The sequence below is a fragment of the Palaemon carinicauda genome, chromosome 6, assembly GCF_036898095.1.
Source record: "Palaemon carinicauda isolate YSFRI2023 chromosome 6, ASM3689809v2, whole genome shotgun sequence".
Lineage (NCBI taxonomy): Eukaryota > Metazoa > Arthropoda > Malacostraca > Decapoda > Palaemonidae > Palaemon > Palaemon carinicauda.
This window is the reverse complement of record NC_090730.1, coordinates 164,157,652-164,185,369: the sequence shown is the minus strand read 5'-3', so window position 1 is coordinate 164,185,369 and position 27,718 is coordinate 164,157,652. Positions and strand designations below refer to the sequence as shown.

At 44.2% G+C, this 27,718-nt stretch overlaps 1 protein-coding gene across 1 annotated transcript in view; it reads right to left on the bottom strand.

Moving 5' to 3' along the window:
• The window catches only part of LOC137642780 (uncharacterized), a 43,227-nt gene extending 18,344 nt beyond the window's left edge, over nucleotides 1-24,883 (bottom strand). Inside the window, exons 1-2 of the mRNA XM_068375631.1 lie at nucleotides 24,763-24,883; nucleotides 10,023-10,219 (exon numbers count right to left, since the gene is read on the bottom strand). Of these exons, the coding sequence (XP_068231732.1) occupies nucleotides 10,023-10,219; nucleotides 24,763-24,866 (301 nt within the window). The 5' untranslated portion in view covers nucleotides 24,867-24,883. The remainder of the gene's footprint in view (nucleotides 1-10,022; nucleotides 10,220-24,762) is intronic.
• Nucleotides 24,884-27,718: the final 2,835 nt, after the last annotated feature.

The following is a 27,718-nucleotide window of genomic DNA, read 5'->3' as shown; positions in this document are numbered from 1 at the left end:
GCAGGTACTCAAGTACTCCATGTAAACACAGAACCAATTTTCTCCTCGGTCCACTGGGTCTCTATTGGGGAGGAAGGGAGGGTCCTTTAATATATGATCACCGGGTAAGTATATTAAAAAATTTATTTTATTAATAAAAATAACATTTTTCAATATTAAACTTAGCCGGTGATCATATAAGCTGATTCACACCCAGGGGGGTGGGTAGAGACCAGCATTACATGTTTACATTATTAAGAGCTAAGTATTTTGTATTTCATTTTAGCAGTTATTCAAAATAACAAACATAAAATAAATAAGTACCTGGTAAGGAAGTCGACTTGAACAATTACTCTGCCTTTTTAAGTACGTCTTCCTTACTGAGCCTCGCGATCCTCATAGGATGCTGAGCGACTCCTAGGAGCTGAAGTATCAAGGGTTGCAACCCATACTAAAGGACCTCATCAAAACCTCTAATCTAGGCGCTTCTCAAGAAAAGAATTTGACCACCCGCCAAATCAACCAGGATGCGAAAGGCTTCTTAGCCTTCCGGACAACCCAAAAACAACAATAAAAAACATTTCAAGAGAAAGATTAAAAAAGGTTATGGAATTAGGGGAATGTAGTGGTTGAGCCCTCACCCACTACTGCACTCACTGCTACGAATGGTCCCAGGGTGTAGCAGTTCTCGTAAAGAGACTGGACATCTTTAAGATAAAAAGACGCGAACACTGACTTGCTTCTCCAATAGGTTGCGTCCATTATACTCTGCAGAGATCTGTTTTGTTTGAAGGCCACTGAAGTTGCGACAGCTCTAACTTCATGTGTCCTTACCTTCAGCAAAGCATGGTCTTCCTCATTCAGATGGGAATGAGCTTCTCGTATCAACAGTCTAATATAATAGGAAACTGCATTCTTCGACATAGGTAAAGGTTTCTTAATAGCACACCATAAAGCTTCTGACTGTCCTCGTAAAGGTTTAGTTCGTTTTAAATAGAACTTAAGAGCTCTAACAGGGCACAAGACTCTTTCTAGTTCATTTCCAACCAAATTAGAAAGGCTTGGAATATCGAACGATTTCGGCCAAGGACGAGAAGGTAGTTCGTTTTTGGCTAGAAAACCAAGCTGCAAAGAACATGTAGCCGTTTCAGATGAAAATCCGATGTTCCTGCTGAAGGCGTGTATCTCACTGACTCTTTTAGCTGTAGCTAAGCAGACGAGGAAAAGAGTCTTTAAAGTGAGATCTTTAAAGGAGGCTGATTGTAGCGGCTCGAACCTTTCTGACATAAGGAATCTTAGTACCACGTCTAAATTCCAACCTGGTGTGGCCAATCGACGCTCCTTCGAGGTCTCAAAAGACTTAAGGAGGTCCTGTAGATCTTTGTTGTTGGAAAGATCTAAGCCTCTGTGACGGAAGACTGCTGCCAACATGCTTCTGTAACCCTTGATCGTGGGAGCTGAAAGAGATCTTTCCTTCCTCAGGTATAAAAGGAAGTCAGCTATTTGAGTTACAGAGGTACTGGTTGAGGATACTGATACCGACTTGCACCAGCTTCGGAAGACTTCCCACTTCGACTGGTAGACTCTAAGAGTGGATGTCCTCCTTGCTCTAGCAATCGCCCTGGCTGCCTCCTTCGAAAAGCCTCTAGCTCTCGAGAGTCTTTCGATAGTCTGAAGGCAGTCAGACGAAGAGCGTGGAGGCTTGGGTGTACCTTCTTTACGTGTGGCTGACGTAGAAGGTCCACTCTTAGCGGAAGAGTTCTGGGAACGTCCACCAGCCATTGCAGTACCTCGGTGAACCATTCTCTCGCGGGCCAGAGGGGAGCAACCAACGTCAACCTTGTCCCTTCGTGAGAGGCGAACTTCTGCAGTACCTTGTTGACAATCTTGAACGGGGGGGATGCATAAAGGTCTAGATGGGACCAATCCAGTAGAAAAGCATCTATATGAACTGCTGCTGGGTCCGGGATTGGCGAGCAATAATTTGGGAGCCTCTTGGTCATTGAGGTTGCAAAGAGATCTATGGTAGGTTGGCCCCATGTGGCCCAAAGTCTCTTGCATACATTCTTGTGAAGGGTCCATTCTGTTGGGATGATTTGACCCTTCCGACTGAGGCGGTCCGCCATGACATTCATGTTGCCTTGAATGAACCTCGTTACTAGAGACAGGTTTAGATCTCTTGACCAGGTGAGGAGGTCCCTTGCGATCTCGTACAACTTCATAGAATGGGTCCCTCCTTGCTTGGAGATGTACGCCAAGGCCGTGGTGTTATTATTATTATTATTATTATTAAATGCTAAGCTATAACCCTAGTTGGAAAAGCAGGATGCTATAAGCCCAGGGGCCCCAACAGGGAAAATAGCTCAGTGAGGAAAGGAAACAAGGAAAAATAAAATATTTTAAGAATAGTAACAACATTTAAATAAATATTTCCTATATAAACTATAACAACTTGAACAAAACAAGAGAAAGAGAAACCAGATACAATAGTGTGCCTGAGTGTACCCTCAAGCAAGAGAACTCTAACCCAAGACAGTGGAAGGCCATGGTACAGAGGCTATAGCACTACCCAAGACTAGAGAACAATGGTTTGATTTTGGAGTGTCCTTCTCCTAGAAGAGGTGCTTACCATAGCTGAAGAGTCTCTTCTACCCTTACCAAGAGGAAAGTAGCCACTGAACAATTACATTGCCGTAGTTAACCCCTTGGGTGAAGAAGAATTGTTTAGTAATCTCAGTGTTGTCAGGTGTATGAGGACAGAGGAGAATCTGTAAAGAATAGGCCAGACTATTCGGTGTCTGTGTAGGGAAAGGGAAAGAACCGTAACCAGAGAGAAGGATCCAATATGGTACTGTCTGGCCAGTCAAAGGACCCCCTAACTCTCTAGCGGTAGTATCGGAGTTCACCTCCACCACCTTGCCTAGAAGGAGGGACTTGAAGCTTTTCAAGGCCAGATGAACTGCCAGTAGCTCCTTGCAGTTGATATGTAACGCTCTTTGCTCCGAGTTCCAGGTGCCCGAGCATTCCCGACCGTCTAATGTCGCACCCCAGCCCGTGTCCGATGCGTCCGAGAAGAGAACGTGGTTGGGGGTCTGAACAGTCAGGGGCAGACCCTCTCTGAGGTTGATGTTGTCCTTCCACCAGGTCAGTGATGACTTCATCTTCTCGGAAATAGGGATCGAGACCGCTTCTAGCGTCTTGTCCTTTCTCCAGTGAACAGCCAGGTGAAATTGAAGGGGACGGAGGTGCAGTCTCCCTAACGCAATGAACTGGTCCAGTGATGAAAGCGTCCCTATCAGACTCATCCACTGTCTGACTGAACATCGGTCCTTCATTAGCATGTTCTGGATGCATCCTTGGGCTTGACTTATTCTGGGGGCCGACGGAAAAGCCCGAAAAGCTTGACTGTGAATCTCCATCCCTAGGTACACTATAGTTTGGGATGGGACCAGTTGGGACTTTTCCATATTGACCAGGAGACCCAATTCCTTGGTCAGATCTAGAGTCCACTTTAGATTCTCCAGACAGCGACGACTGGACGAAGCTCTTAAAAGCCAGTCGTCCAAATAGAGGGAGGCTCTGATGTCTGCTAAATGCAGGAATTTGGCAATATTCCTCATCAGTTTCGTAAAGACAAGAGGCGCCGTGCTTAGGCCAAAGCACAGGGCTTGAAATTGGTAGACAACCTTCCCGTAAACGAACCTTAGAAAAGGTTGGGAATCTGGGTGGATGGGGACGTGAAAGTAAGCGTCCTTGAGGTCTAAAGAGACCATCCAGTCTTCCTTCCTGACCGCTGCTAGAACAGACTTTGTCGTCTCCATGGCGAACGTCTGCTTGGTGACAAAGACATTCAGAGCACTGACGTCTAGCACCGGTCTCCACCCTCCTGTCTTCTTTACCACTAAGAAGAGACGGTTGTAGAAGCCCGGGGATTGATGGTCCCGGACTTTGACTACCGCTCCCTTTTCTAGTAAGAGAGACACCTCTTGCTTCAAAGCTAGTCTCTTGTCCTCCTCTCTGTACCTGGGAGAGAGGTAGATGGGAGTCGTTGCTAGAGGGGGCTTGCGCAAGAATGGGATCTTGTACCCTTCTCTGAGCAACTTCACAGATTGTGCATCTGCGCCCCTGTTCTTCCAGGACTGCCAGTAGTTCTTGAGTCTGGCTCCCACTGCTGTCTGAAGAAGGTGGCAGTCAGACTCTGCCTCTAAAGGACTTGGTACCTTTCTTCTTGCTCCCCCGTTTCCCTTCGGCACGAGCACCTCCTCTGCTGGAGGCTCTGCCACGAAAGGGCGGAATAAATCTTGACGCTGGAGTATCCATCCTGGGTCTAGACACGGAAGGCAAAGGGGTGGCTTTGCGTGCAGATGACGCAACTATAGTCTATTTTTTATAGCGGTGCATATTTGCACCCACTCACAGGGGTGCCCTTTTAGCTCGGAAAGGTTCCTGATACCTGATTGGTCGGAAGTATTTTTGTCCGAACACCTTCATTGTTCTCGAATAATCACTAAGTAATGTGAATTGAAACTTATTTATTAACCTATATTTCTCCATCAGATATATGTTTTGTCAATAGACAATGTGAAAGAATATATATATTATAAAGAACCGTCTTGGTAAGTCTAAATTTAATAACACAATCCGCCGAAGTCAACGACAGCAGCTTGTTTTCGGATGCACGCTTTGTAATTTTGTAATTTTTCACACATTTTAACGCAAATTGGGATAAATTACACTCAGCATAAGTTAAACATGTTATTATAAACTTTCTTTGAATACCAGAATTTACCAAAATCATGGAATTAATAAAACCCGATATTCGTGAAAACTTATGGGGAGGTAAAAGAACAGCCTGTAGCGGCCTGGCGGGAAAACGATCCCTTCTGACTTGTAGACGCAGTTTTTTTTTTCTTTCGTAATATAGTTCGGCCTATTCCTTTCAGTTTAAATAGTCTTGCATTGTCTCTCTTTGTATTGTTTTGCTTAGTATTTTCCCACATTCCTGTTCCTCACATAATATCTATCTATTTTCCCCGATATCCCTTCTTTCATATAGGCCTATTTGATATCCGCACTACGTTTCCTTATGTTTTGTACCTTACGTCAGTAAGCATATAAATAATAACAACATAAATTTTATGCTGTGTATTAAGTATAACCTATTCTGTAAACCTGAAATTAAGCATAGTATTTTATCTTTATTCCCGCCTCTACACTATTTTAATGAGACTAGCACGCGCTTCCCTTCAAGCCATCACTTTCGACAGAGGAAAAGAAATAAGGAATCGTAGTGCGGATATCCCATTTATGGAAGAAGTGATATCGGGAAAATAGATAGATATTAGGTGAGGAACAAGAATGTGGGAAAATAATAAGCAAAATAATACGAAGAGAGACAATGCAAGACTATTGAAACTGAAAGGAAAACTGCGTCTACAAGTCAGAAGGGATTGTTTTCCCGCCAGGCCGCTACAGGCTGTTCTTTTACCTCCCCATAAGTTTTCACAAATATCGGGTTTTATTAATTCCATGATTTTGGTAAATTCTGGTATTCAAAGAAAGTTTACAATAACATGTTTAACTTATGCTGAGTGTAATTTATCCCAATTTGCGTTAAAATGTGTGAAAAATTACAAAATTACAAAGCGTGCATCCGAAAACAAGCTGCTGTCGTTGACTTCGGCGGATTGTGTTATTAAATTTAGACTTACCAAGACGATTCTTTATAATATATTCATTCTTTCACATTGTTTATTGACAAAACATATATCTGATGGAGAAATATAGGTTAACAAATAAGTTTCGATTCACATTACTTGGTAATTATTCGAGAACAATGAAGGTGTTCGGACAAAAATACTTCCGACCAATCAGGTATCAGGAACCTTTCCGAGCTAAAAGGGCACCCCTGTGAGTGGGTGCAAATATGCACCGCTATAAAAAATAGACTATAGGTCATGCGTGTCTTTTTGAATCAAGGAGGCAGCAATCTCCTTGATCAACTCCTCTGGGAAAAGGCACTTCGAGAGAGGAGCAAACATAAGCTCCGACCTCTGACATTGTGTTACTCCAGCTGACAAGAAGGAGCAAAGGTTTTCTCGTTTCTTGAGGACCCCGGAAACGAACGAAGCCGCAAGCTCACTGGAACCGTCCCGTATGGCCTTGTCCATGCAGGACATAATGAGCATGGAAGTTTCCTTGTCAGAAGGGGAGGTCTTCCTGCTCAACGCTCCCAAACACCAATCCAAAAAGTTAAACACTTCGAACGCTCTGAACACTCCTTTCATCAGATGATCTAAATCTGAAGGAGTCCAACAAATCTTGGAGCGTCTCATGGCCAGCCTGCGGGGAGAGTCTACTAGACTTGAGAAGTCGCCCTGGGCAGAGGCAGGAACTCCCAAGCCGAGAACTTCTCCCGTGGCATACCAGACGCTCGATCTGGAAGCGAGTTTCGCAGGGGGAAACAAGAATGCTGTCTTCCCCAGGTGTTTTTTGGACTGCATCCAATCTCCCAACACCCTTAAAGCTCTCTTGGACGAGCGGGCGAGGACGAGCTTCGTAAAGGCAGGCGCGGATGACTGCGTGCCAAAAGCGAACTCAGATGGAGGTGAGCGTGGGGCCGCAGAAACAAACTGATCGGGATACATATCCTTGAACAGTGCAAGTACTTTCCTAAAGTCCAAGGAGGGAGGCGTGGTCTTGGGTTCGTCGATGTCCGTGTGCGGGTCGTCAAGGTGTGCAGCGTCGTCATCATCAGAGAGTCCATCGTCTGAATGCTGAGGAGGAAGCGGCAAAGGAGTAGGCATTGGCTGGTCAGCTGAGTCCGGCAGCACGGGTGCATGCGTGACTGCACTGGACGCAACGTCATGGAACTGTTGGTCAGTCTGTGAGCTGGCAACAACCATAGCTGCGCGGGGGCGCAAAGCGTCTACTCCCGACTGTCTAGTCTGCTGTGGGCGAGTAGGGGTAACCACAGTGGGTTGCGGAGGTTGACGCACCGCGTCAAAACAAAACAACTTAGGTTGTTGTTGTTGTAACTCGCGAACGTCAACGGAGGGTTCCGTGCGTCGGCGAACGTCAACATGCGGCTGGCAGGGTACAGTGCGCATGGGTGGCGGGACTCTCACAGCTGGAGTGCGGGAGAAGGTAGCCTCAGCGTCAACTGGACGCACAACCGTGGTTGGTTGTAGGCTAACGGGTGCAGCGTCAACCTTCTCCGCACGAAAGTCCTGCATTAAAGATGACAACTGTGTCTGCATGGTCTGCAGTAAAGCCCACTTAGGGTCTACAGTAGCAGGTGCGGCAACAGACGGTGTTACTGCCTGTTGCGGTACCGCTTTGCCTCTCTTAGGAGGTGTGCAGTCATCGGAAGACTGCAGCGAGTCCGAACTGACCCAGTGGCTACAACTGGGCCGTTGGACTTGCGCGGAAGGGACCTTGCGTTTGAGAGGTCGTGAGACCTTGGTCCATTGTTTCTTCCGAGAAACATCTTCCGCAGACGAGGAATAAATGGGCTCTCTCGTCTTCTTGTGGGTGGGGCGATCTTGGCAAGATACGTCCGAAACCACGGAGGGAACGTCTGTCCGCTGATTAAAGCCTGTCGAACCCTTTGGTCGTACGACATTGCTTCTCCCCTGGGCTTGGGAGCTTGCAAGAGGTCCCGGACTGGGAGGACGACAGGCACGAACAGACGCACCCTCAAGCGCAACACTAACACTTTCCACAACACTTCCACTCACTTTGTCACTACACACTGCACTCTTACCCTTCAACTCCTTGACGTCTGCCATGAGTTGATTACGGTCACTCGCCAATGACTCGACTCTCTCACCCAGAGCCTGGATGGCACGCATCATATCCGCCATCGAAGGTTGTTGAGTGCTAGAAGGGGGATCAGGAGCAACCACTACAGGGGAAGGAATAGGTTGTGGGGCATGGGGAGAGGAAAAATCAACGGAGCGAGATGAACTTCTCCTGACTCTATCTCTCTCTAGCCTACGTGAATATTTCAGGAATTCGAGAAAATCGAATTCCGAAAGCCCAACGCATTCCTCACATCGATCTTCCAATTGACAGGTTTTACCCCGACAATTGGAACAAATGGTGTGCGGATCGATAGAGGCCTTCGGAAGACGCCTTGAACAGTCCCTAGCACTACACTTTCTGTATTTAGGGACTTGAGAAGGGTCAGCCATCTTGAATTAGTCAAAGGGGAATTCAAAATCTATCCAAGTCGTCAACAAATAATCCAAAATTCAATCAAAGAATGCAAGGAAGTATTGAAGATAACCTCTGCAAAGCGAAAGCTAATAACTAGAAATGAGTACTTCACCAAAATCTGTGAAAATCAATCCAGTAAGCAACAGCGTATTTAGTAGGTCTTGCCGGTGGCACGACAGAGAGAAAATTGGTTCTGTGTTTACATGGAGTACTTGAGTACCTGCTCGACAGATGGCGCTGTTGATGTACACCCCCACCTGTATAGCGATCGCTGGCGTATTTTGTCCTTAGGTTTTTCTGTCGGGCAGCAGAGCTGACAGCTTATATGATCACCGGCTAAGTTTAATATTGAAAAATACAAATTACTTAAAAATTTGTGATTTTGCCATAGAAGTGTTTTCATCAGCATGGAAATTTAGAGGAGTGTGGCTTTATATGCCCTAATCTTTGTAAGGGAGATAAATGCACAGGAGTAAGAAAAGTTTTTTTAATAGCCTTATCCTAAAAGACATTATTATAATCCTGAGGATGAAACAAGAAACTAGGGTAGCTATTCTAAAGAATTTGAAACGGTGGTCTTAGGTTACAATGACGTCAACCAAGATGGTGACCGGATGTTGACGTCGCCGAGTACCGTAACAGTAACGGAGGAGGAGAACTTTGTAACGGCTCCTCCCATAACTTGCCACACTTCCCCCTAGAAGCGTAAACGCAATTTGGGGTGCAGATAGCTATGTGGCATGTCAAGCATACGTCCCCTGTTATTATACGATATCCTAAAGGGAAACCTTATGGGTACTCGCGCCAGAAGTTAGAAGTCTGTGAAACCTTTAGTTTAATTATCTGGGAATATCTACTTGTAGTCATATATACCCTTAGGAAGCTACTGAAGGAATCTTCCATCAGGATGACATGGCTTGAGCCCAAAAATAGATTTTTTGCTTCGCTCAAAATCCGTTTTTTGGTAAACCAAAAATAATACTAACCTATAGCTTTTGATTGCTTATACTGACAACGTCAATATATTACCATAATAGAGGAATAAAATGAAGAATTTCCCCTGACAACAACCACTTGTCCTGGTAGATGGCTTAGTTTGACAAACTTCCATAAGCTTGACTGTATTTCATCATGGAACTTCTAGTAGAGTACAATACTTAGTTCCTGTACCCTAAGTTAGTTTAGCAATGTAAGCATCTTTATCCCATCTAAGAAACATGATATAACACTACCCAGTACCTGTTCTCTCTGCTCCTTTACTATAAGACTTGAAAAGAATCCATTGAAGGTATTCTTAATGTCGAAAAAAATCTACAAAACTGTATGGGTTACATGAAGTGCAAAACTCTTCCCATAAATTACTTAATGTTGCGCTTTTATTTATGAATTAGATTCTTTACTTCCCTACCCACCTTTAGTTTGTTCTACAGAAATGTATGAGCATTTGGAATACAGTACAGTATTGTATTAAAAAGCTGTCCGTGCCACAAACCTTCACCAAGGATGGGCAATCCACAAACCCCCTTCATCAACTTCATCTAAGTCCCTTATCCCGATCCAAATTTCTCCAAATCTAATTACTTATTGTTAAGTAATTAAACCCAACTCATCTTTAGTGAAGGTGTTAATAACTGGCACAATTTTTAGCGGTGTTAATAACTGGCACAAATTTTTTAGTGAAGGTATTAATAACTGGCACAAATTTTTTAGTGAAGGTGTTAATAACTGGCACCAATGTTTTAGTGAAGGTGTTAATAACTGGCACAAATGAAAACATGGCTTTAAGAAAAGTGATAAATATTTACTCTTATTACTTGACTTACCTCCTGCAAATAAAAACGTTACAGTTCTACCAATTGGGTGAGTATTCTTCGCAGCGTGATATCCAACATAGAGAGACACACCCATCAATCCACCTCCACTAACCAATCGACATCCAAGGCAATCTTCAGAGGTGCTGTTGGTCATGGATCCAGCAATACCGTTAGTCTCATTCTTGCTCATCATCGGGAGATCTTCACTGAAAATTAATATGCATAAATTTAGGATGAGAAAGGAGATACCATCATTATGCTTGACTTACACAATGTCTATCGAAACAACATCCACCTTTACATACCGGTATACCAACAACCACAATACTAAATTAAAAAGTCTCAATACATTCAAACAAAGATTATGGAAACATGAAAATGGCAAGAGTGAAATATCTAAGGGATCAATAATCACAGAATATCTAAAACTTATGACATTTCAGCTCAGGATTGAGAGGGGTGGTTGAGGGAAGAAAAGGAGCTTTTGAAGAATAGCGGTCCCATACGAACCTGTGACCTTTATTCTTCAAAAGGAGAAAACTGGGACCTGCATTGTTAAAAAGGGATTTAGGGAAGAACAACTGCCAAGGAAATCGAGAAACAACATGATTGGGTGTCAAACTAACCTAACCTATTTGATTCTTTTTGTTTTGAAATTTCAAAATGACAAATTCGGAGATAATTTGTATTTTTCCTAACCATACAAACCTTAGCTATTTACATGGGGTATTACTTTTGGCATAGCTGAATGACAAGCCATTAGATTTTTAACGAGGGTTAACTACCCTCCCGCTAGTTAGCGGGGGGTTAGGGGAGGGGTAGCTAGCTACCCCTCCCCCCTCACACACCGGTGAACTGATTCACTTCGCTTAGAGGTAGGACTTCACAGGGACAGGGCTGGCGGGCAAGTATGTGTAAATAGCTAAGGTTTGTATGGTTAGGAAAAATAGAAATTATCTCCGAATTTGTCATTTGTTCCGTAACCGAAATACAAACCACGCTATTTACATGGAGTGACTTAACCCTTAGGTAGGGTGGTGACTCCCAGCCTTACTGGCTTTGGCTTTGCCCGGGGACTCAGAATCCGAGTGTGTAGCACTCGAGATAAGGAGTCCCTGCACCTCGCAACGTGCGGCCTACATAAGCTTGTGTGTGAAGGAAAGAAGTGTGACTCGTCCTAAGAAGTTGACCTGAAGTCCTTTAGATGGAATTCTAGGCTAGGACGTTCCCAATACCACCTCGTCAGGGTATGGGGTATTATTTAATACTAGGAACACAAGGAAGCATGGTTTACCTGCAGTGGTTTGAGGTCAGCTATGCAGAGAACCCAGGATGCTGCTTTCCCCAAGAGAGGGGAGGATGAAGAAAAGAGTAAGGGCCAGACATGCTTTTTCATTCACGCAGACTAAAACCAGGTAACAATGCCCTCAACCTTCTACTACTTGTCCATTAAGGAGCCTGAGGTTAGACCAGCTGTTGTGCAGCCACCACAGGGCCGATAGAGAACGTATCGAGCCTCCTGTGGGTCACGTCCTGCAGGTAGTGGGCTGTGAAGGTCGTTTGACGCTTCCAGACCCCAGCTTGTAGAACCTGCGTCACTGACAAGTTTCTCTTGAATGCCAGGGACGTAGCGATGCCTCTGACATCGTGTGCTCTAGGGCGACGTGACGGAGGAGGGTCTGGATTCAGGGAATGGTGGATGACCCTGCGAATCCAAGTTGAGATGGTGTTCTTAGTGACCATCATCTTCGTCCTTCCTGTGCTCACAAACAGGGCTTGCACTCGAGGACGAACTGCAGCTGTTCTCTTAAGATAGAACCTCAGACTCCTTACTGGGCATAGTAGGAGATGGTCTGGGTTATCTGTTACAGAATGGAGACTCGAAATCCTGAAGGAGTCGAACTGTGGGTCCGGAACTCCAGGATTTTGAGTCTTAGCAACAAACTCAGGGACGAACCCGAACGTTACCTCCCCCCATCTCCTTGAATGGGCGACGTCGTACGAGAGACCATGAAGTTCACTGACTTGCTTGGCTGAAGCCAGAGCGAGCAGGAACACCGTCTTCCAAGTCAGGTGACGATCAGAAGCCTGGCGTAATGGTTCAAACGGAGGTCTCTTAAGAGACCTAAGGATACGAACCACGTTCCATGGAGGAGGTCTGGGAACCACTCTGCATGATGCCATAGCGGAGCTATCAAGGTCATTGACAGGTTGACCGATAGTCTGGTCTTGTTGAGCACCCTTCTCATCAGACAGAACTGTGGGAAGGCGTAAACGTCGATGTTGTCCCACCGTTGTTGGAAGGTATCTTGCCAGAGTGCCTTAGGGTCCGGGACTGGGGAACAGTACAGCGGAAGCTTGAAGTTCAAGGCTGTCGCGAATAGGTCCACCATCGGGGAACCCCACAAAGTCAGGACTTTGCTGGCTACTAGAGGATCCAAAGACCACTCGGTACTCACTATCTGCGATGCTCTGCTCGGACTGTCGGCGAGCACATTCCTCTTGCCCGGAATGAAGCGAGATAATAGTGGAATCGAGTGGACTTCGGTCCATCTCAGTATCTCTACTGCAAGATGGAATAGCTGTTGTGAAAAGGTACCTCCCTCCTTGTTGATGTAAGCCACTACCGTGGTGTTGTCGCTCATCACCACCACCACGGAGTGACCCGCCAGGATCCGTTGGAACTGTTGAAGTGCCAGATATACGGCCTTCATTTCTAGCAGATTTACGTGGAGGCACTTATCTGATTCTGACCATAGGCCTGAGATCCTGTGGTTCAGAACGTGGGCCCCCCACCCTTCTTTTGAAGCATCCGAGAACAGCATCAAATCCGGGGGGAGGACGAGAAGATCCACTCCCTTTCGAAGGTTTCCGTCACTGAAGGTCCGTCCGTTCTGCAGGACCCATAGGGACCAGAATGTCCGGGGAATTGTGGCCTTGATTCCACCGGGACTTGAGTCGCCATTGCAGGGATCTCATCCTGAGGCGGCTGTTTGGAACCAGACGGGCCAAGGAGGAAAGGTGACCTAGGAGACGTAACCACGATTGGGCTGGAAGCTCTTCTCGTCTGAGGAAAGGATCTGCGACCCTCCTCAGCCTTGCTATCCAGTCGTCTGATGGAAAGGCTTTGTGGAGATTGGTGTCCAATATCATGCCAAGATATACCAGTCGTTGAGATGGAGCAGAGAAGACTTCTCGAGATTTACCATGATCCCTAGATCTTGGCAAAGTCCCAGAAGCTTGTCTCGGTGTCGAAGAAGGGTCGACTCCGAGTCTGCCAGGATCAGCCAGTCGTCCAGATAGCGGAGGAGACGGATGCCGATCCTGTGCGCTCACGAAGATATCAGGGTGAACACTCTGGTGAATACCTGAGGTGCTGTGGAGAGACCGAAACACAGCACCTTGAACTGGTAGATTTTGTTGTCTAGGCTGAATCTCAAGTACTTCCAGGAAGACGGATCCAGTGTACACATGAAGTCTTGCGGTCTCACTGCAAGTCTTGCGGTCTCACTGCAAGTCTGACCGTGTCTGCTGTCTCCATGCTGAACGGAGTTTGTTTGACAAACTTGTTCAGAGCTGAGAGGTCGATGACGGGTCTCCAGCCTCCAGACGCCTTCTTTACAAGAAAGAGTCGACTGAAGAAGCCTGGGGAGACGTCGACGACCTCCTGGAGAGCATCCTTCTTGAGCATGGTCTCGACTTCTGCCCGAAGGGCTAGCCCCTTTACCGATCCCATGGCATAGGAGCTCAACGACACTGGATTCGCTGTCAGGGAAGGAAGAGATGTTATGAACGGGACGCGATATCCCTGACTGATCACGGAGATCGTCCAGGAATCGGCCCCGAGTTGCTGCCACCTGAATGCGCAACTTTGCAGGCATCCCCCCACTGGTGGACATGCAGGGGGATTGCCAATCCTAGTGTTTGCGGCCTCGGCCGCTCCCTCTAGGATTCTTGCCTCCCCTGGAGGATTTTCCGCCCTTCTTGTCTTTGACAGGAAAGGGCTGCTGCTTGGACACCTTCGTCTTTGCTGCCGCTGCCGGTTTCGTCGTCTTGGACTGGCGAGGTTGTTGAGGTGCTGGAGGCTTGTAGGGGTTAGATGTAAGAGCCCTTTGGAGGAGAGAATCGTGGTTCGATTTCCTCCACCTCTCAGCTGCCTGTTCCACATCCTTGGGCTCAAACAGGCTCTTTCCTAGGATGGAAGAGTGTCTGAGCTTGCAGACATCCATGGCTGGGACCTTCGAGTGCAACCTCTCGGTCACCGCATCACGTCATTTCAAGATCGAGTTTGCCCACAAGTTCGAAACTTGGTGGGCCAGAAACTCGATGGTACGTGTGCCCGAGAGGAGGAAGGTCTCCAGGGCCTTCCTGGTGCTCTCCTTGGACAGATCCTTGGATCGCAGCAGGATGCCCAGAGACCCTAGCCAGACATCCAGCCACGAAGTGGCCTGCATGGAACACTTTGCGACCTTCTCCTGACTCAGGATCTCTGTTGCCGAGAATGTCACCTGCCAGCTGGAGAGTCTCTCAAAAGAGACTCCCCTGGTAAGCTCTTCCACGGAGTGGTGGAGCGGGAGAGCTAAACAAGGCTCCTCCATGATCTCAAAGTACCTCCTCTGTTGCACACGAGGAGGTGGGAGGAGCTTGTTACCAGCAGAGGAACGGCTGGAGGAGGCGAGCTCCGAAAGCTGGCCCTCAACCTTATCTCTGGCACTCTTCACCCCTTGGGACCAAGGCAGAGCCGCACTGGCCTTAGAGGGTTTCTGAGTGCCATAGACTTGGTCCAGGACCGTATCCTTGCCTTCACGAGGGGTGGTCTCCGGGTCCTTGAACTTGTTGAGATGCCTCATCAGAGTCAGGACTTTCCAGAAGGCGTACTCTGAATCATGCTGCTGTCCTCCTGGTGAAATGGCAGCAAAGTCTCCTGTCCCCAACTGCTCTACTTGGGGGGACACGTGGACGTTCTCCTGGGGTCTCGCTGGTTCTGGTCGAATCCTTGAAGAAGACTTCGGGACGGTCTTCGAGTCCTTCGGTTCCCTTCTAAGAGGGATGCAGGACTCCAGTAAAGAAGTCTGAGGGCTCTTCTCTGCCCCAACACGCGACGATTCTCCTACACGTGGTGGGGTCTCTCCCATTGGTGCGGTGGGAGAAGGTCTCACCTCAATAGATTCTCCTGAGGACGGAAAAGCTTCGTCCACAGGAGAAGGAGAGAACGTCTGAGGGGGGGAAGGAGCCTTCCTTACGGACTTCTTAGGAGCCAGTTTGACCCTAGGAGAAGTCACCACGAACTCTACTCCTCTCTTCCTCTTCAGTGGGGTCGAAGCTGTCGTTGGTTTGAGACCCAAATCAGCGAAGGCAGGCTTAACAGCCTGGACGACAGCTCTGATAAGGGACCCAAACCAAGGCTACCGACTGACAGACGCAGTGTCAGAGACTCCCACTGGAGGGAAGGGGATCGGGCGATCCTTCGGAGTAGAAACCATAGGGCCTGCCTGAAAGGAAGAAGATTGGTGCCTAGACCTCTCTGAAGACTTCCCCTCCTCCTGCGAGCGCGCTGTTCTGCGCTTGCGGGGGTGGGATCGTGAAGATGATGACCTGGTTGTACGCGCTCATGAAGACTCGCTAGGCTGCTCGCGTTGCGAAACCCGGCGGGAATCGCGCTGGTGCTCGCGCGATGGAAAAATCACAGGTTGGCGCGCGAAAGGCGCGCGGAGATGAAAGCGCGGGCGAGGGGGCGCGTGGGCATAAGGGCGAGCGTTGGCGGCCGGGAGAATGACGGCACGCAGACAAGCGACGGCGCGTTGGCGAGTGATGGCGCACAGGCGAGTGATGGCGAGTGATGGCGCGTAGGGCGAGAAGGTGAGCGACTGCGCACAGGTGAGATTGCGCGTGGGCGCATAGGAGACCTTCGGCAAGCAGGATCGTGGGTGCACGGGCACGCTGGAGAGTGCTTGCGCGCAGGCGGGCAGGAGATCGCTGACACGCAGGTGCGCGGTCTGGAGAAGACGGCTGGGGCGCAGGGCCAGTAGGTGTAGAAGCGCGTACCGGAGGCTGCTCGTGGGCGCGTGCAGGAAACTTCTCGTGAGCGTGTAGGCGCGTAGTGTCTCGTCCAACTCTGGAAGTGCGCAAAGGTGAGTGCGCACGATGGCGCGCAGGCGAGGGCTGACGCGTGGTCGAGTCCCGAGGGCGCGCAGGTGATCACGGGCAAGAAGGAGAAGGAAGAGTCTTCTTGCCTGCGCCCAGATCCGAGGATCGTGGGCGCGCGGGCGAACGATGGCGCGCAGGAGAAGATCGCTGGCGAGCTGGAGATCGTGGGCGCACAGAAGATCGTGGGCGCGCATGGCGCGTGTCAGGAACAGGGCGCGCAGATGTGCGCTGGCGAGTAGGAGATCGCTGGTGCACAGGAGATCGCTGGTGCACAGGAGATCGCTGGCGCGTAGGCGAGCGCTTGCGCGCAGGAGAGCACTGGCGGGCAGGAGATCGGTGACGAGTTGACTCTGCTTCTGCTGCAGGAGATCGCTGGCGCGTTGATTCTGGTGCAGGATGGTCCTCAGCAACAGCAGGAGAGCACTTGCGCGCAGGAGAACGTGGGCACACAGGTGAAACCTGGCACTTAAGGGACTTGCTCAAATTGTGAAACAAGCCCTTTTGCCCCGAAGGAACCGGTACCCGTTGGAAAACGGGGTGCGTGGGCGCCCACTGCGCGTCAGCTTCCAGGAACGGTGAAGGAAGATCCACAGGTCTGGCAGGCGTGGGAGATCGCGAACGATCTGCAGAGAGGTCCAGTGATGCAGCTGCAACGGTCGACTCACGTCGAGGAGGAACCTCTGCGGGGGACGTCGAAGGTGAAGAACCGAAGAGGCGCCTCCTAACTCCCTTGTAGGGAGAAGGAAGACCTCTACGGCAAAGAGGAGGGCGAGCCTTGCGGCGAAGACGATCTCTAGGAGCAGGAACACTATCGTCGGTCCTCCGAAGAGGAGTCTCTGTCAGTGAACTCCCCCGAGGGGGAGAATCACCCGCAGGAGAAACCGTTGGACTCAGCTCCTGCCTCGAAGGATGTTCAGAGGGGGGAACTGAGCCTTCAGCAACATCAGCAACCAAGGCAGGGGTTTGATCCGACCCGTCGGAAGCCTCTGCCACAACAACGTCGACGATAGACAGAGGATCTACACGTCGCCGATAGACAGAGGATCTACCTCCGCTATCGCCGGCGACTGTTTGACAGCTGCGCCCAACTGGATCAAGTCAAACAGGGCTTCCCTGGAGGGCGAACCCTTAAGCCCCAAGGAAGCCCAAAGCTGTAATAAATCATCATTATACGTAAACAGTGTTATTAAAATCCTCCCCCAGAGGAGGAGGAGCTGCCTCGCTATGGGAGGCAACTCCCTCTCCCGAACCCCGAGGTTGGTCAACAAAAGAATGGCCTACGCTACCACTCGCCGGCCTCTCACGAGAGACCGATCGAGTGGGAGCTTCGGAGGAGGTTCAAGCAACAGAAGAAAAGTCCTTGGAACCTTCCTTCTTCAAGGAAACCCTTGAAGGAGAAAGATCCCGCCTAGACTTCTTCTTCCGTCACCGGGAAAAGCTCTCCCACTGGGAGGTAGACCACTCCCTGCACTCACTGCAAACTTTGTCTCTATCACACCGTTGACCTCTGCAGTACGGACACAAGGTGTGAGGATCCGTCTCGACCGCCGACATACAAGTCCCACAAGGGCGGTCGGGTAAGCCAGGGCACTTCCGCATGATAGAGGTAGAGGCCAGCTTCCGAACACACAACTGTAAGAAAAAGCAAAAAAAAGATTAAGGCTGTCAGTATGCGAGGGTGAGGTGGACACATCTGACCATCACCCGAGCCAAAAGCGAAGTGAATCAGTTCACCAGTGTGTGAGGGGGGAGGGGTAGCTAGCTACCCCTCCCCTACCCTCTCGCTAACTAGCGAGGGGGTAGTTAACCCTCGTTAAACATCTAATGGCTTGTCATTCAGCTACGCCGAAAGTAATACCCCATGTAAATAGCGTGGTTTGTATTTCCGTTACAGAACAAACAATATTTGTGCAATTAATTTCAACTAATTTAATTTTGTATATAATAAACGCGGTGTATGTATGATAGCGGCCACATGTGTGTATTGTCTAACTTAGAATACGGTAGTGTAAGGGGGGTGTTAGCCCCCCCATTAAGTAAGTATGTAAGGACACAGCTTGTAGGTTAGGTTGGGGGGGAAAGTTTAGGTTAGTTGATGTCTATTTTTAACCAACGTGTGAGGAACTGGCCGCTGATATACAAAGGCTCCCAATAAACTGTTGCTTCTAATTCTCCATACATTTTAATTTGATATATATTTTATGTTTATGTATTTTTTTTTGCTTACAAAATAAAGTATTCTTGGTGCTACTATAGCGTGAGGTCTACCACACTATAGCATGAGATCTACCTCCTGTTAGTTCTATAGCGTGAGGTCTACTGCTGAATTATTCGTCCCTCATAGATAATACACATTTCATACATTTGTTTAAGCAATAAACACTTAACTTAAACATATCTTAGAAATGACTTAAATAGATAATTGAATTTCTAGTTACATTATAAAAAAAGGACTAAACATACTAATAAAAATGTTATCATATATTTCCATACATTTATTCTAGCGATACACTCTTCGTACATCAAACATGTTATCATATATTTCCATACATTATTCTAGCGATACACTCTTCGTACATCAAACAGGTTATCATATATTTCCATACATTTATTCTAGCGATACACACTTCGTACATCAAAGAATGACACAAATAGATCATTGGAATTTTTTCTCATCACCTTCCAGCAAAAATGATCAAGATGAGACTGGAACAGCTGACGACCAACAGCTCGCATTAATCTCTTCAGAATCATCGTTTTAGCGTCCAACCACGATCGCTCAATTGCCTGTGTGTGTGCTCCTGTCGCTGGATCCACATAATATTGCTGGTGGTTCACTGTAGAATGCTGATATCGATTTTAACTCTTTTAGGCCGAGGGAAAAACTGATTTAGGAGCTCCAATTGCTTCCTTTTATATGGGCAGGTCACGTGAACAGGTCACGTTTTATTATGGATTTGGGCAGTTCACATGTTCGATGGTTAGGTGTGGGGCTCTGGGACGCTGGTCACGTGGTAGACCTCACCCTCCACTTAGGTAGGCGACATATGGCGGTAGACCTCACACTATAGTAGCACCATATTCTTTCATTAATAGTCGTTTGATTTTCCTCATTATATTCACCGGGTCCCAACTGGAACCTTTAATACTCAAAAGGCCCAAACTGGGGCCCCTATTCTTCAAAAGGTCCAAACTGGAGCCCCTATTCTTCAAAAGGGTTAAGTGGGACCGCTATCCTTCAAAAGCTCCATGAAGAAAATTCCCATTTTCTATGAAAACTTTACCGAATATGGGAAGAAAATGCCTATTTTCTATGAAAACTTTACCAAATATGGGAAGAAAATGCCTATTTTCTATGAAAACTTTACCGAATATGGGAAAAAATTCCCATTTTCTATGAAAACTTTACTGAATATGGGAAGAAAATTCCCATTTTCTATAAATGAGAGATAACTGACCTCTAATATACAAAGGCTCCATTTTGTTTCACAAACAACGCTAGTCACACTAAGGTTTGATGTACAATTGGTTTATCTATCTGACACCTCTTCAAACCGTTTGACATGCAGGTTCGACAAAAGGTTTGACGAACCGTTTGACCGTATAAGCCAGGCTTAAAGCTAAAATCTGTTTCCGAAGTCAAGTTTGTCAATATATCAGTCAGCCACAGTCAGATTATCATTTGCGCTTGATAAATCTGTTTTACTTTACTGAAGTACAATATTAATCAAGGATTAGAATCTACAAAATCCAATTTCTCTTTGGTAAAGTTTTACTGTATTACAGATTCTCATTCCGAACAGAAAATATATGTTTTCCTGTAGTAAATAACGTGATTTGACCGAATTTGACCTTCATTTCAACCGCAAACAAACAGAACAACCAGTTCGACTAACTTTAACTAGCCGAACTGGTTACTGTTATTACGACAGAAATGAAGGTGAAAACCGGTGAAATCACATTATTTCCTACAGGAAAACATATATTTTCTGTTAAAATTTTCAAATATAATGTCTCTTGATATATATTTTCTGTTAAAATGTTTAAATATAATGACTTGTTCAAATTCCATGTCACTTCACTCATCAAGAACGTATGTACTGCGAACACTAACATTAGCCATGTTACGCAACGTTACCAACCTTACGATGCCATTGCTAACGTTACCAATGCTACGATAATATTAGCATGTGTATTTTAAAACATTTGTCCATATACCCTTTACACAATATATAAAAAGGTACAAAAGTGTACAGAACCTAACAAATCCACCTAACCTAACCTAGAAGTTCCCAGGTCACAACCCCTAGTCTTGCCCCCGGACCCCCTTCCCAGGTTACGACCCCTAGCCAGGGGCGAGCCCCCGGACCCCCTTCCCAGGTCACAAACTTGTACTGGCAAGAGGTAATGTTGAGCTGCGCACCCTAAAAACATTAAAATTAAAGAAATGAATGACTTACTTTTATGACCTGGACGCAGAAACTTGTGGGTCACGGGGGTGTTGAGACTGTAACGTCTTAACTCCTGTCCCTGGGACGTGGACTTAGGACACTGTAAACGTTGAGGTATTACATTATGTGATTTAAGGAAATTATCAACACTGGATGACGTAACAAAAAAACTGCCATGAAATTTAGCAATAGCTTTTAAGTATGGAATACTACAGCCGTTACAAGTTTCTATAACTTCCTCCATCGCAAAATACAAAAAAAACTTCACTTGAAATAACAAAGACCCAACTAGGACAAAGGATTCCACGGAAAAGGATTTGTTGGAAGGGGTATGAAGAGACCACTTGAAGAGATAAAGGGAGGGGGTAGGGAAGTATTAACCCCCACCCCCAGTGCAAACTTTCCATACGTATGGGTTCGTGATTGGTTAACGGAAAAACAATGGAGTCTAGAGAGTAAATATGAATGAACTAGAATGGGAAACTTGTCCAAAGCAAGTATCTATGTGAAATCGGGGCGTGACAAGGTAATAACATTATGTATAAAAGTAATATAGCAAGATAAAATGGAATATATGAATAATATTTAATGGGAATATAAAATGGGGTGATTTTATACGGTATCGGATAATAAAACGAGTTATACTGGGGTCAAACGTAATATGTATACGAGGGTATTACACAAAAGGAATGGTATAGTTGTACTGGATCAAGTCATATACTTGAATAAAGCGGGTGAAGTCGAATATTTAAATTTGGTGGGTAGAGAAGAAGAAATCCTATTGGTAGAGGAGGAATCTATGCGCAGGGGGGGAGGAGATTATGCGCAGAAGGTCGAAACCTGCTATGTACAAACGAACGAATGAGAGCGACTACAACCGTAGAATGACAAAAAATAAATGAAAAACACTGCTAATGTTAGCATGATAAGCTAACATTGCTAATGTTAGATTGCGCAGCTCAATATTACCATATTTTTTCATCGCTTTATCAAAGAAGGTAAAGTATAGCGAAGAAAAGGCTTTTTTTACCATTATATACCATTTCCCCACCCAAAACCCAGGGTTCCCACTGGGGGTCCCCCATTATCGTAGGATATAGATATATATATATATATTTCTGAAACTATTCATTTGCAACGGAAACGAGTGTCATTTTCGAAGAGAGCGTAATTTTTTCTAAAAGAAAGAGTAGTTTTTTTGGTTTTATTGTAGTGTATTACAGGGCAATGTAACCTAGGAAAACAACTACTTTTCCTTATAGAAAAAATTACACTCGTTCTCGTTGCAAATGAATAGTTTCAGAAATATATATACAGTACATCTATATCCTACGATAATGGGGGACCCCCAGTGGGAACTCTGGGTTTTGGGTGGGGAAAACATACTGGGGAAACGATATATAATCGTAAAACAAGCCTTTTCTTCTCTATACATTACCTTCCTGAATGTATTATAATCAGAGGAAAATACAAAACAGTATAACTGGATAAACTTTGGAGGAGCCGTTGCAAAGATTATTTCATGAAAAAATACAGTAACCAGTGCTGCCAACGTCTGATGTAGATCAAATGTTAGCATTCCATGCTAACATTAGCACCCATTTGTACATACATTCGTGCATACCAGTTTTTGGCCTTGGTTTATTTCTTTGGTTATTTCCTTTTCTCTCCCCGGTTTCACATAAATACTTGCTCTGGACTAGTTTCCCTATCCAGTTCATTCACGGTAAAATCATCTCATTTTATATTCCCATTCAATATTATTTATCATACATTCCATTTTATCTTCCTATATTGTTTTTATTTCTTTTCTTATTTCCTTTTCACTCCTCACATAAATACTTGCTCTGGACTAGTTTCCCTATTTAGTTCATTCATGTTTACCAGCTAGTCTCCTTTGTTTTTCCCTTAACCAGTCACCAACCGATGCCTATTCAAAGTTTACACAAGGGGGTTGTCTACTGATATTTCCCTACCCCCCCCCCCCCTTCCTTTATCTCTTTGAGTGGTCTGTTCATGCCCCTTCCTGCAAACCCTTTTCCCTTGTAACCTTTGACCTAGTAAGGTGTGCGTCATTTCAAGTGAGATTTATTTTTTTGTATTTTTCGATGGAGGAAGTTATAGAAACTTGTAACGGCTGCAGTATTCCGTACCTAAAAGCAGTTTCTAAATTCCATGGTGATTTTTATGATTCTTCAGCCAATGTCGATTATTTCCTGAAATCACACAACGTAATTCCTCAACGCTTACAGTGCCTCAAGTGCCATTCTCTTTTATCTTATAGGAAAGACATTCACGTGTTTTATTGTAATTCTGAATCCATCATACCTAAAACTAAGAAGAAACGTCGTTGTGGTTATACCGTTACTTCTTATAAAGGTACATTTTTAGGGAAAAGTCGTCTACCCCCATGGAAGATAATTTTATTTGCAAACCACTTTTTGCATAAACATTCGGACCATGAGACCCTCATGCATGGTATCGACATATCCTCGCAAACTAGTGTTGATTGTAGAAGTTTCTGTTCCGAGGTTACCGAATACTTCTTAGATAATCAAGAGGCGATTGGTGGTGATGGAGTAACAGTTGAAATAGACGATCTCATTTTTGTAAAGCTAAATACAACCGTGGTAGACCGTTAAGTGCCATATGGGTCTTTGGGGGTATTGAACGTGAATCCAAGAAATTTTTCATTATCCCTTTAGTTCGCCCCTTTCTACTAAACGAGAATCTTTTACTCTAATTCCCCTCATTCAGAAATATATCAAACCTGGTAGTGTTATTATCAGTGATAAGTGGGCTGCATACAACTCTCTTTCAGAAATTGGTTACGAACATAAGTCTATTAATCATTCGGAACATTTCGTTGACCCCCTAGACCCAACCATCCATACTCAAAATATAGAACGGCTCTGGAGAGAAGTGAAGGAGTGGGTTCAGAGACCTGGAATGAAGACTGAATATTTCAAGCAATATTTTTCCAGGTTCTTTTTTATCCACTACTATCCACAACATACGTTACTGCACCACTTCTTCATTACTGACAGTCGCCTCTACCCTCCTTTACAACAACAGACAATGGACCCCCTCGACCCACAAGATCCCGATGCCCCCCATCCATCCACATCTCAGTCATAGGAGTTAATCCGTCAGTCTCACCCTCCCGTGACCCACAAGTTTCATCGCTGTCTTCATAAAAGTAAGTCATTCCCCAATAGTCATTATGTGTGTTTTGTGACCGGGGTACTTCTTGGACAGGTTAGGTGGGTTTGTTAGGTTCTGTGCCCTTTTTGTACTTTTTATATATTGTGTAATAGTTACATAGAAAAATTATTTAAAATACGTATGGAAATATCTAGCATTTCTACCGCTAGTAATGTCATCGTGTCGTTGGTAACTCTGTGTACCATTCGTCATCGTTGGTAGCACTGTGAATCATTGGTAACGTTGCTAATGTTATCGTTCTCAGTACATTCGTAAGAGAAGTGACAACGTTGAACAAGTGCTTATATTTAAATATTTCAACACAACATATATGTCAACAGTGATAATAATTAACCATTTTAACAGAAAATATATGTTTTCCTGTAGGAAATACCATAATTTAACCGGTTTTCACCTTCATTTCATCCGTAATAACAATCAACCAATTTGTCAACTTAAAGTTAGACGGATTGATTGATGTTGGATTCCGGTTGAAATGAAGGTCAAATTCGGTTATATCACGTTATTTACTATAGGAAAACATATTTTCTGTTCGAAATCACACCCTGTAATACAATACAAATTTACCAAGAAAATTCCCATTTTCTATGCACGAGGGAGGAACAAACAATGTGATTCACACTAAGGTTTGATGTACAATTGGTTTATGTATCTGACACCTCTTCAAACAGTTTGACACGCAGGTTTGACAACCGGGTTTGACGAACTGTTTGACCGTGTAAGCCCAGCTTAAAGCTAAAAATCTGGGTAAATCTTTTTCAGTCAGCCAAAGTCAGCTTATCATTTGTGCTTGATAAATCTGTTTTACCTTGATGTAATACAATATCAATTAAGGGTTGGAATCAACATAATCTGATTTATCTTTTAAACAGCACTAATTTAGTCCAAATAACCAAAATAATTAAAATATTACCATTTCCTCTTACCTGTAAATTTTATCTTCAACCATGTCAAACGTGAAGATTTTTGTACACCGATTCATAGTAGTAGTTACCAAAGATAATATTCTCTGGAACGGCCCCTCCTTCATTGGCTCTCGTGTGCTTGTGAATGTATTCAAGTTTATCATTTTAGTGCAATATGCTTTTGATACCCTTCTTTTCTGTTTTTTTCTTATGCAAATAACTCTTTGTGTAAGGTAAAATGATTTTGCACAAAACTATATCCACCAACAAAATTATATTCTGTCGTTTTTTTTTTTGTTTTTTTTTTACACCTGATGCTATTCTTGTATTCTTTTTAAATCTAAGTTGCTTAGACAGAATTTTTTTCATTAGCTTAAACGCCTTATAAATTGTATTCATTGCCTTTACATGTAATCTGTAGTTTGCATTCAGACTTAAATTATTATCCATAGAAATATTGTTTCCTATTTTTCCAGAATCTCCATACATAATTTATAGGGCATAATCTGGCCCCTCACAGATGACTTCAAAAGTTCCTGTGAACATGTACATATCACCCTTTAGAAATACTTCTGGTTTATGCTTTATACATGTACAATTATTATTTCCCTTATCTTCTCATATCACTTTCAAGATAGTGTATATTTTCTGGTTCACAAAGCCTTTTCAGTGTTTCCATGAATATTCTATTTTCTATTAACCCATAATTGTTAGGTTGTCTTCTATCTTCCTTACAAAGGTTGAAAGAGTAAATTATAAAGATTTCAATTTAAACTTAAAAACCTTTCATTCCACCATGTTTTCATTATTTTCATATTTTTCTAAGGTAATTTAGATACTGACTTGCCAATTTCTTCCGTAAATCCCATCTTCACATTTTATTAAGTTTCATCTATAATGTTTTTAAATCCTTAAGCATTTTCTTTCAATAGACACATTACTTAGCTTTCAAGGTGAATCTAAATTTCTTGTACGGTTTTCTATCTTGCACGATAGTTGCAATATTCCCGATTCTTTTGTGCTTAATAAAGTACACTATGGTTGCTGAAAAACTGCCTTTTAATCATTCTGCACTGCATATTTTCAGCAGTTAGAGTGGTCAAATTTATAAGGAGTTTGGACAGCAAGATGAGAGAAATGACTGTAAGTAAAGCAAGAAATGAAAGTAACGCTGCAAAGACCCATAGGTAATATGGTACAATGATAGCACTAAACTTTTACAGGGTTCTTAAGGAAGTATCGTATTCTGTTTGATTTTCCTTCAAGATTGAAGCCTGTTTTACACGGGGATAGTTTTTTGGCGTCAGCAAACTATCCCCGTGTGAAGGCAGTGTCCTAGTGCAAACGCTTACTACCCTGGAAAGTTTACTCACTGCTAGTTACTGGCGCTAGCAAACTATACCCGTGTAAACCAGCCTTAACACTTCTTGTAGTGTCTTCCTTAAATTGTCTCCTTGATATTTGAATGTATTTCCCTTCTATTTCTAATTTCATCTCATTTCTTTTCCCTTAATCAATTATGAATGTTACTAATTTGTCTAACATATGTTAAGTACTAATAATTTTATGCACTCAATCAATTTACCCTTGATTAATCCTTAACATTGCCAATTTATCTGAAGTATTGTTGAACGTAAATTTCTTTAGCTGTTCCTTGCTTCAGCAATGTATAAAACATGTTTTCCACTTACATAATTTTCTGTGGGAATAACACTTCCATGATATCTTTTTGTTTTAAGTCAGAAATATGTTGACATGTTTCCCCTGCCAACACAAGTGCTAGAGCAATTGCGTATTTTGATTGGCCCGAAAGTCCTATATTGAATCCCTCTTTAGTTACGGCTCATTTTTCCTTTGCCTACACATACACCAAATAATCTGGCCTACTCTTTACACATTCTTCTCTTTCCTCATACACCTAACGACACTAAGCTACCCAAAACAACCATTCACTAAAGGGATTAACTCCTGCACTGTAATTGTTCAGTAGATACTTTCCATTCAGTAAGGGTAAAAGATGCTCTTTAGTAGCTAATATAAGCAGCTCTTCTAGGACACTCCAAAATCAAACTCCTGCTCTCTAGTCTTGCTTAGTCTTATAGCCTCTGGACCATGGTCTTCCACTGTCTTGGGTTAGATTTCTTCATCTGTTTCCTAATTTCCCTTCCTGTCTGGGCTCTTTTTCTTCATTGGAGCCCTTGGGTTTATAGCAACTTGCTTTTCCAACTAGGGTTGTAGCTTAGCAAGTAATAATAATAATACGTAAGTATTTAGAGAGAATATATTGGCAACAGAACTACATATCAATACTGAACAAAACTTTCAGTTCATTATCAAAGTTATACCCATTTCCCCCACTTTCTTTAGAACCTTCAAAATCAACAAACTACCAAGTACATAATTCAAAGCTTAGTTAACACAGGGAAAACATGACTCGGCAGGAAGTAGCTAAAGCACTTGCCATTGTTTTTAAATCCTTTCCTGGCTTTTGTTATTATCAATGTAATTATCATATTGTTATACTTATTGACCCAGCTTTTCATGATACTTTTCTTTTACAAGCTTCATAAGATGATCTGTTGGAATTGCAATATGAAGAGGCTTATCAATAAAACTTTACTAATTAATTATGGGATCTATCCCTTCTTCACACGCTTGCAATTCTATAGAATTGTAAGCAGACGACTCCAAAAGTTATTAAATGAAATTAATCCTAGCTCAGTAATTCAATTGTTAAACCCTCTTCTTTTATTGTAAATATTATTTTCAAAATTATCAATAATTTCAATATCAATATAAAAATGGAACCTAACTTATAAGGGTCATAATTAGTATTAGAAATTTAAAATAATCTGGAGTATATTGAAATTTGACATCCAGTGATATATCCCTATCTTTTAGATACATAAACGATTCATATAAATAATTGCAGAACTGACAGAATATCATCTTTCAAAGGAAATTAAATAACAACAAA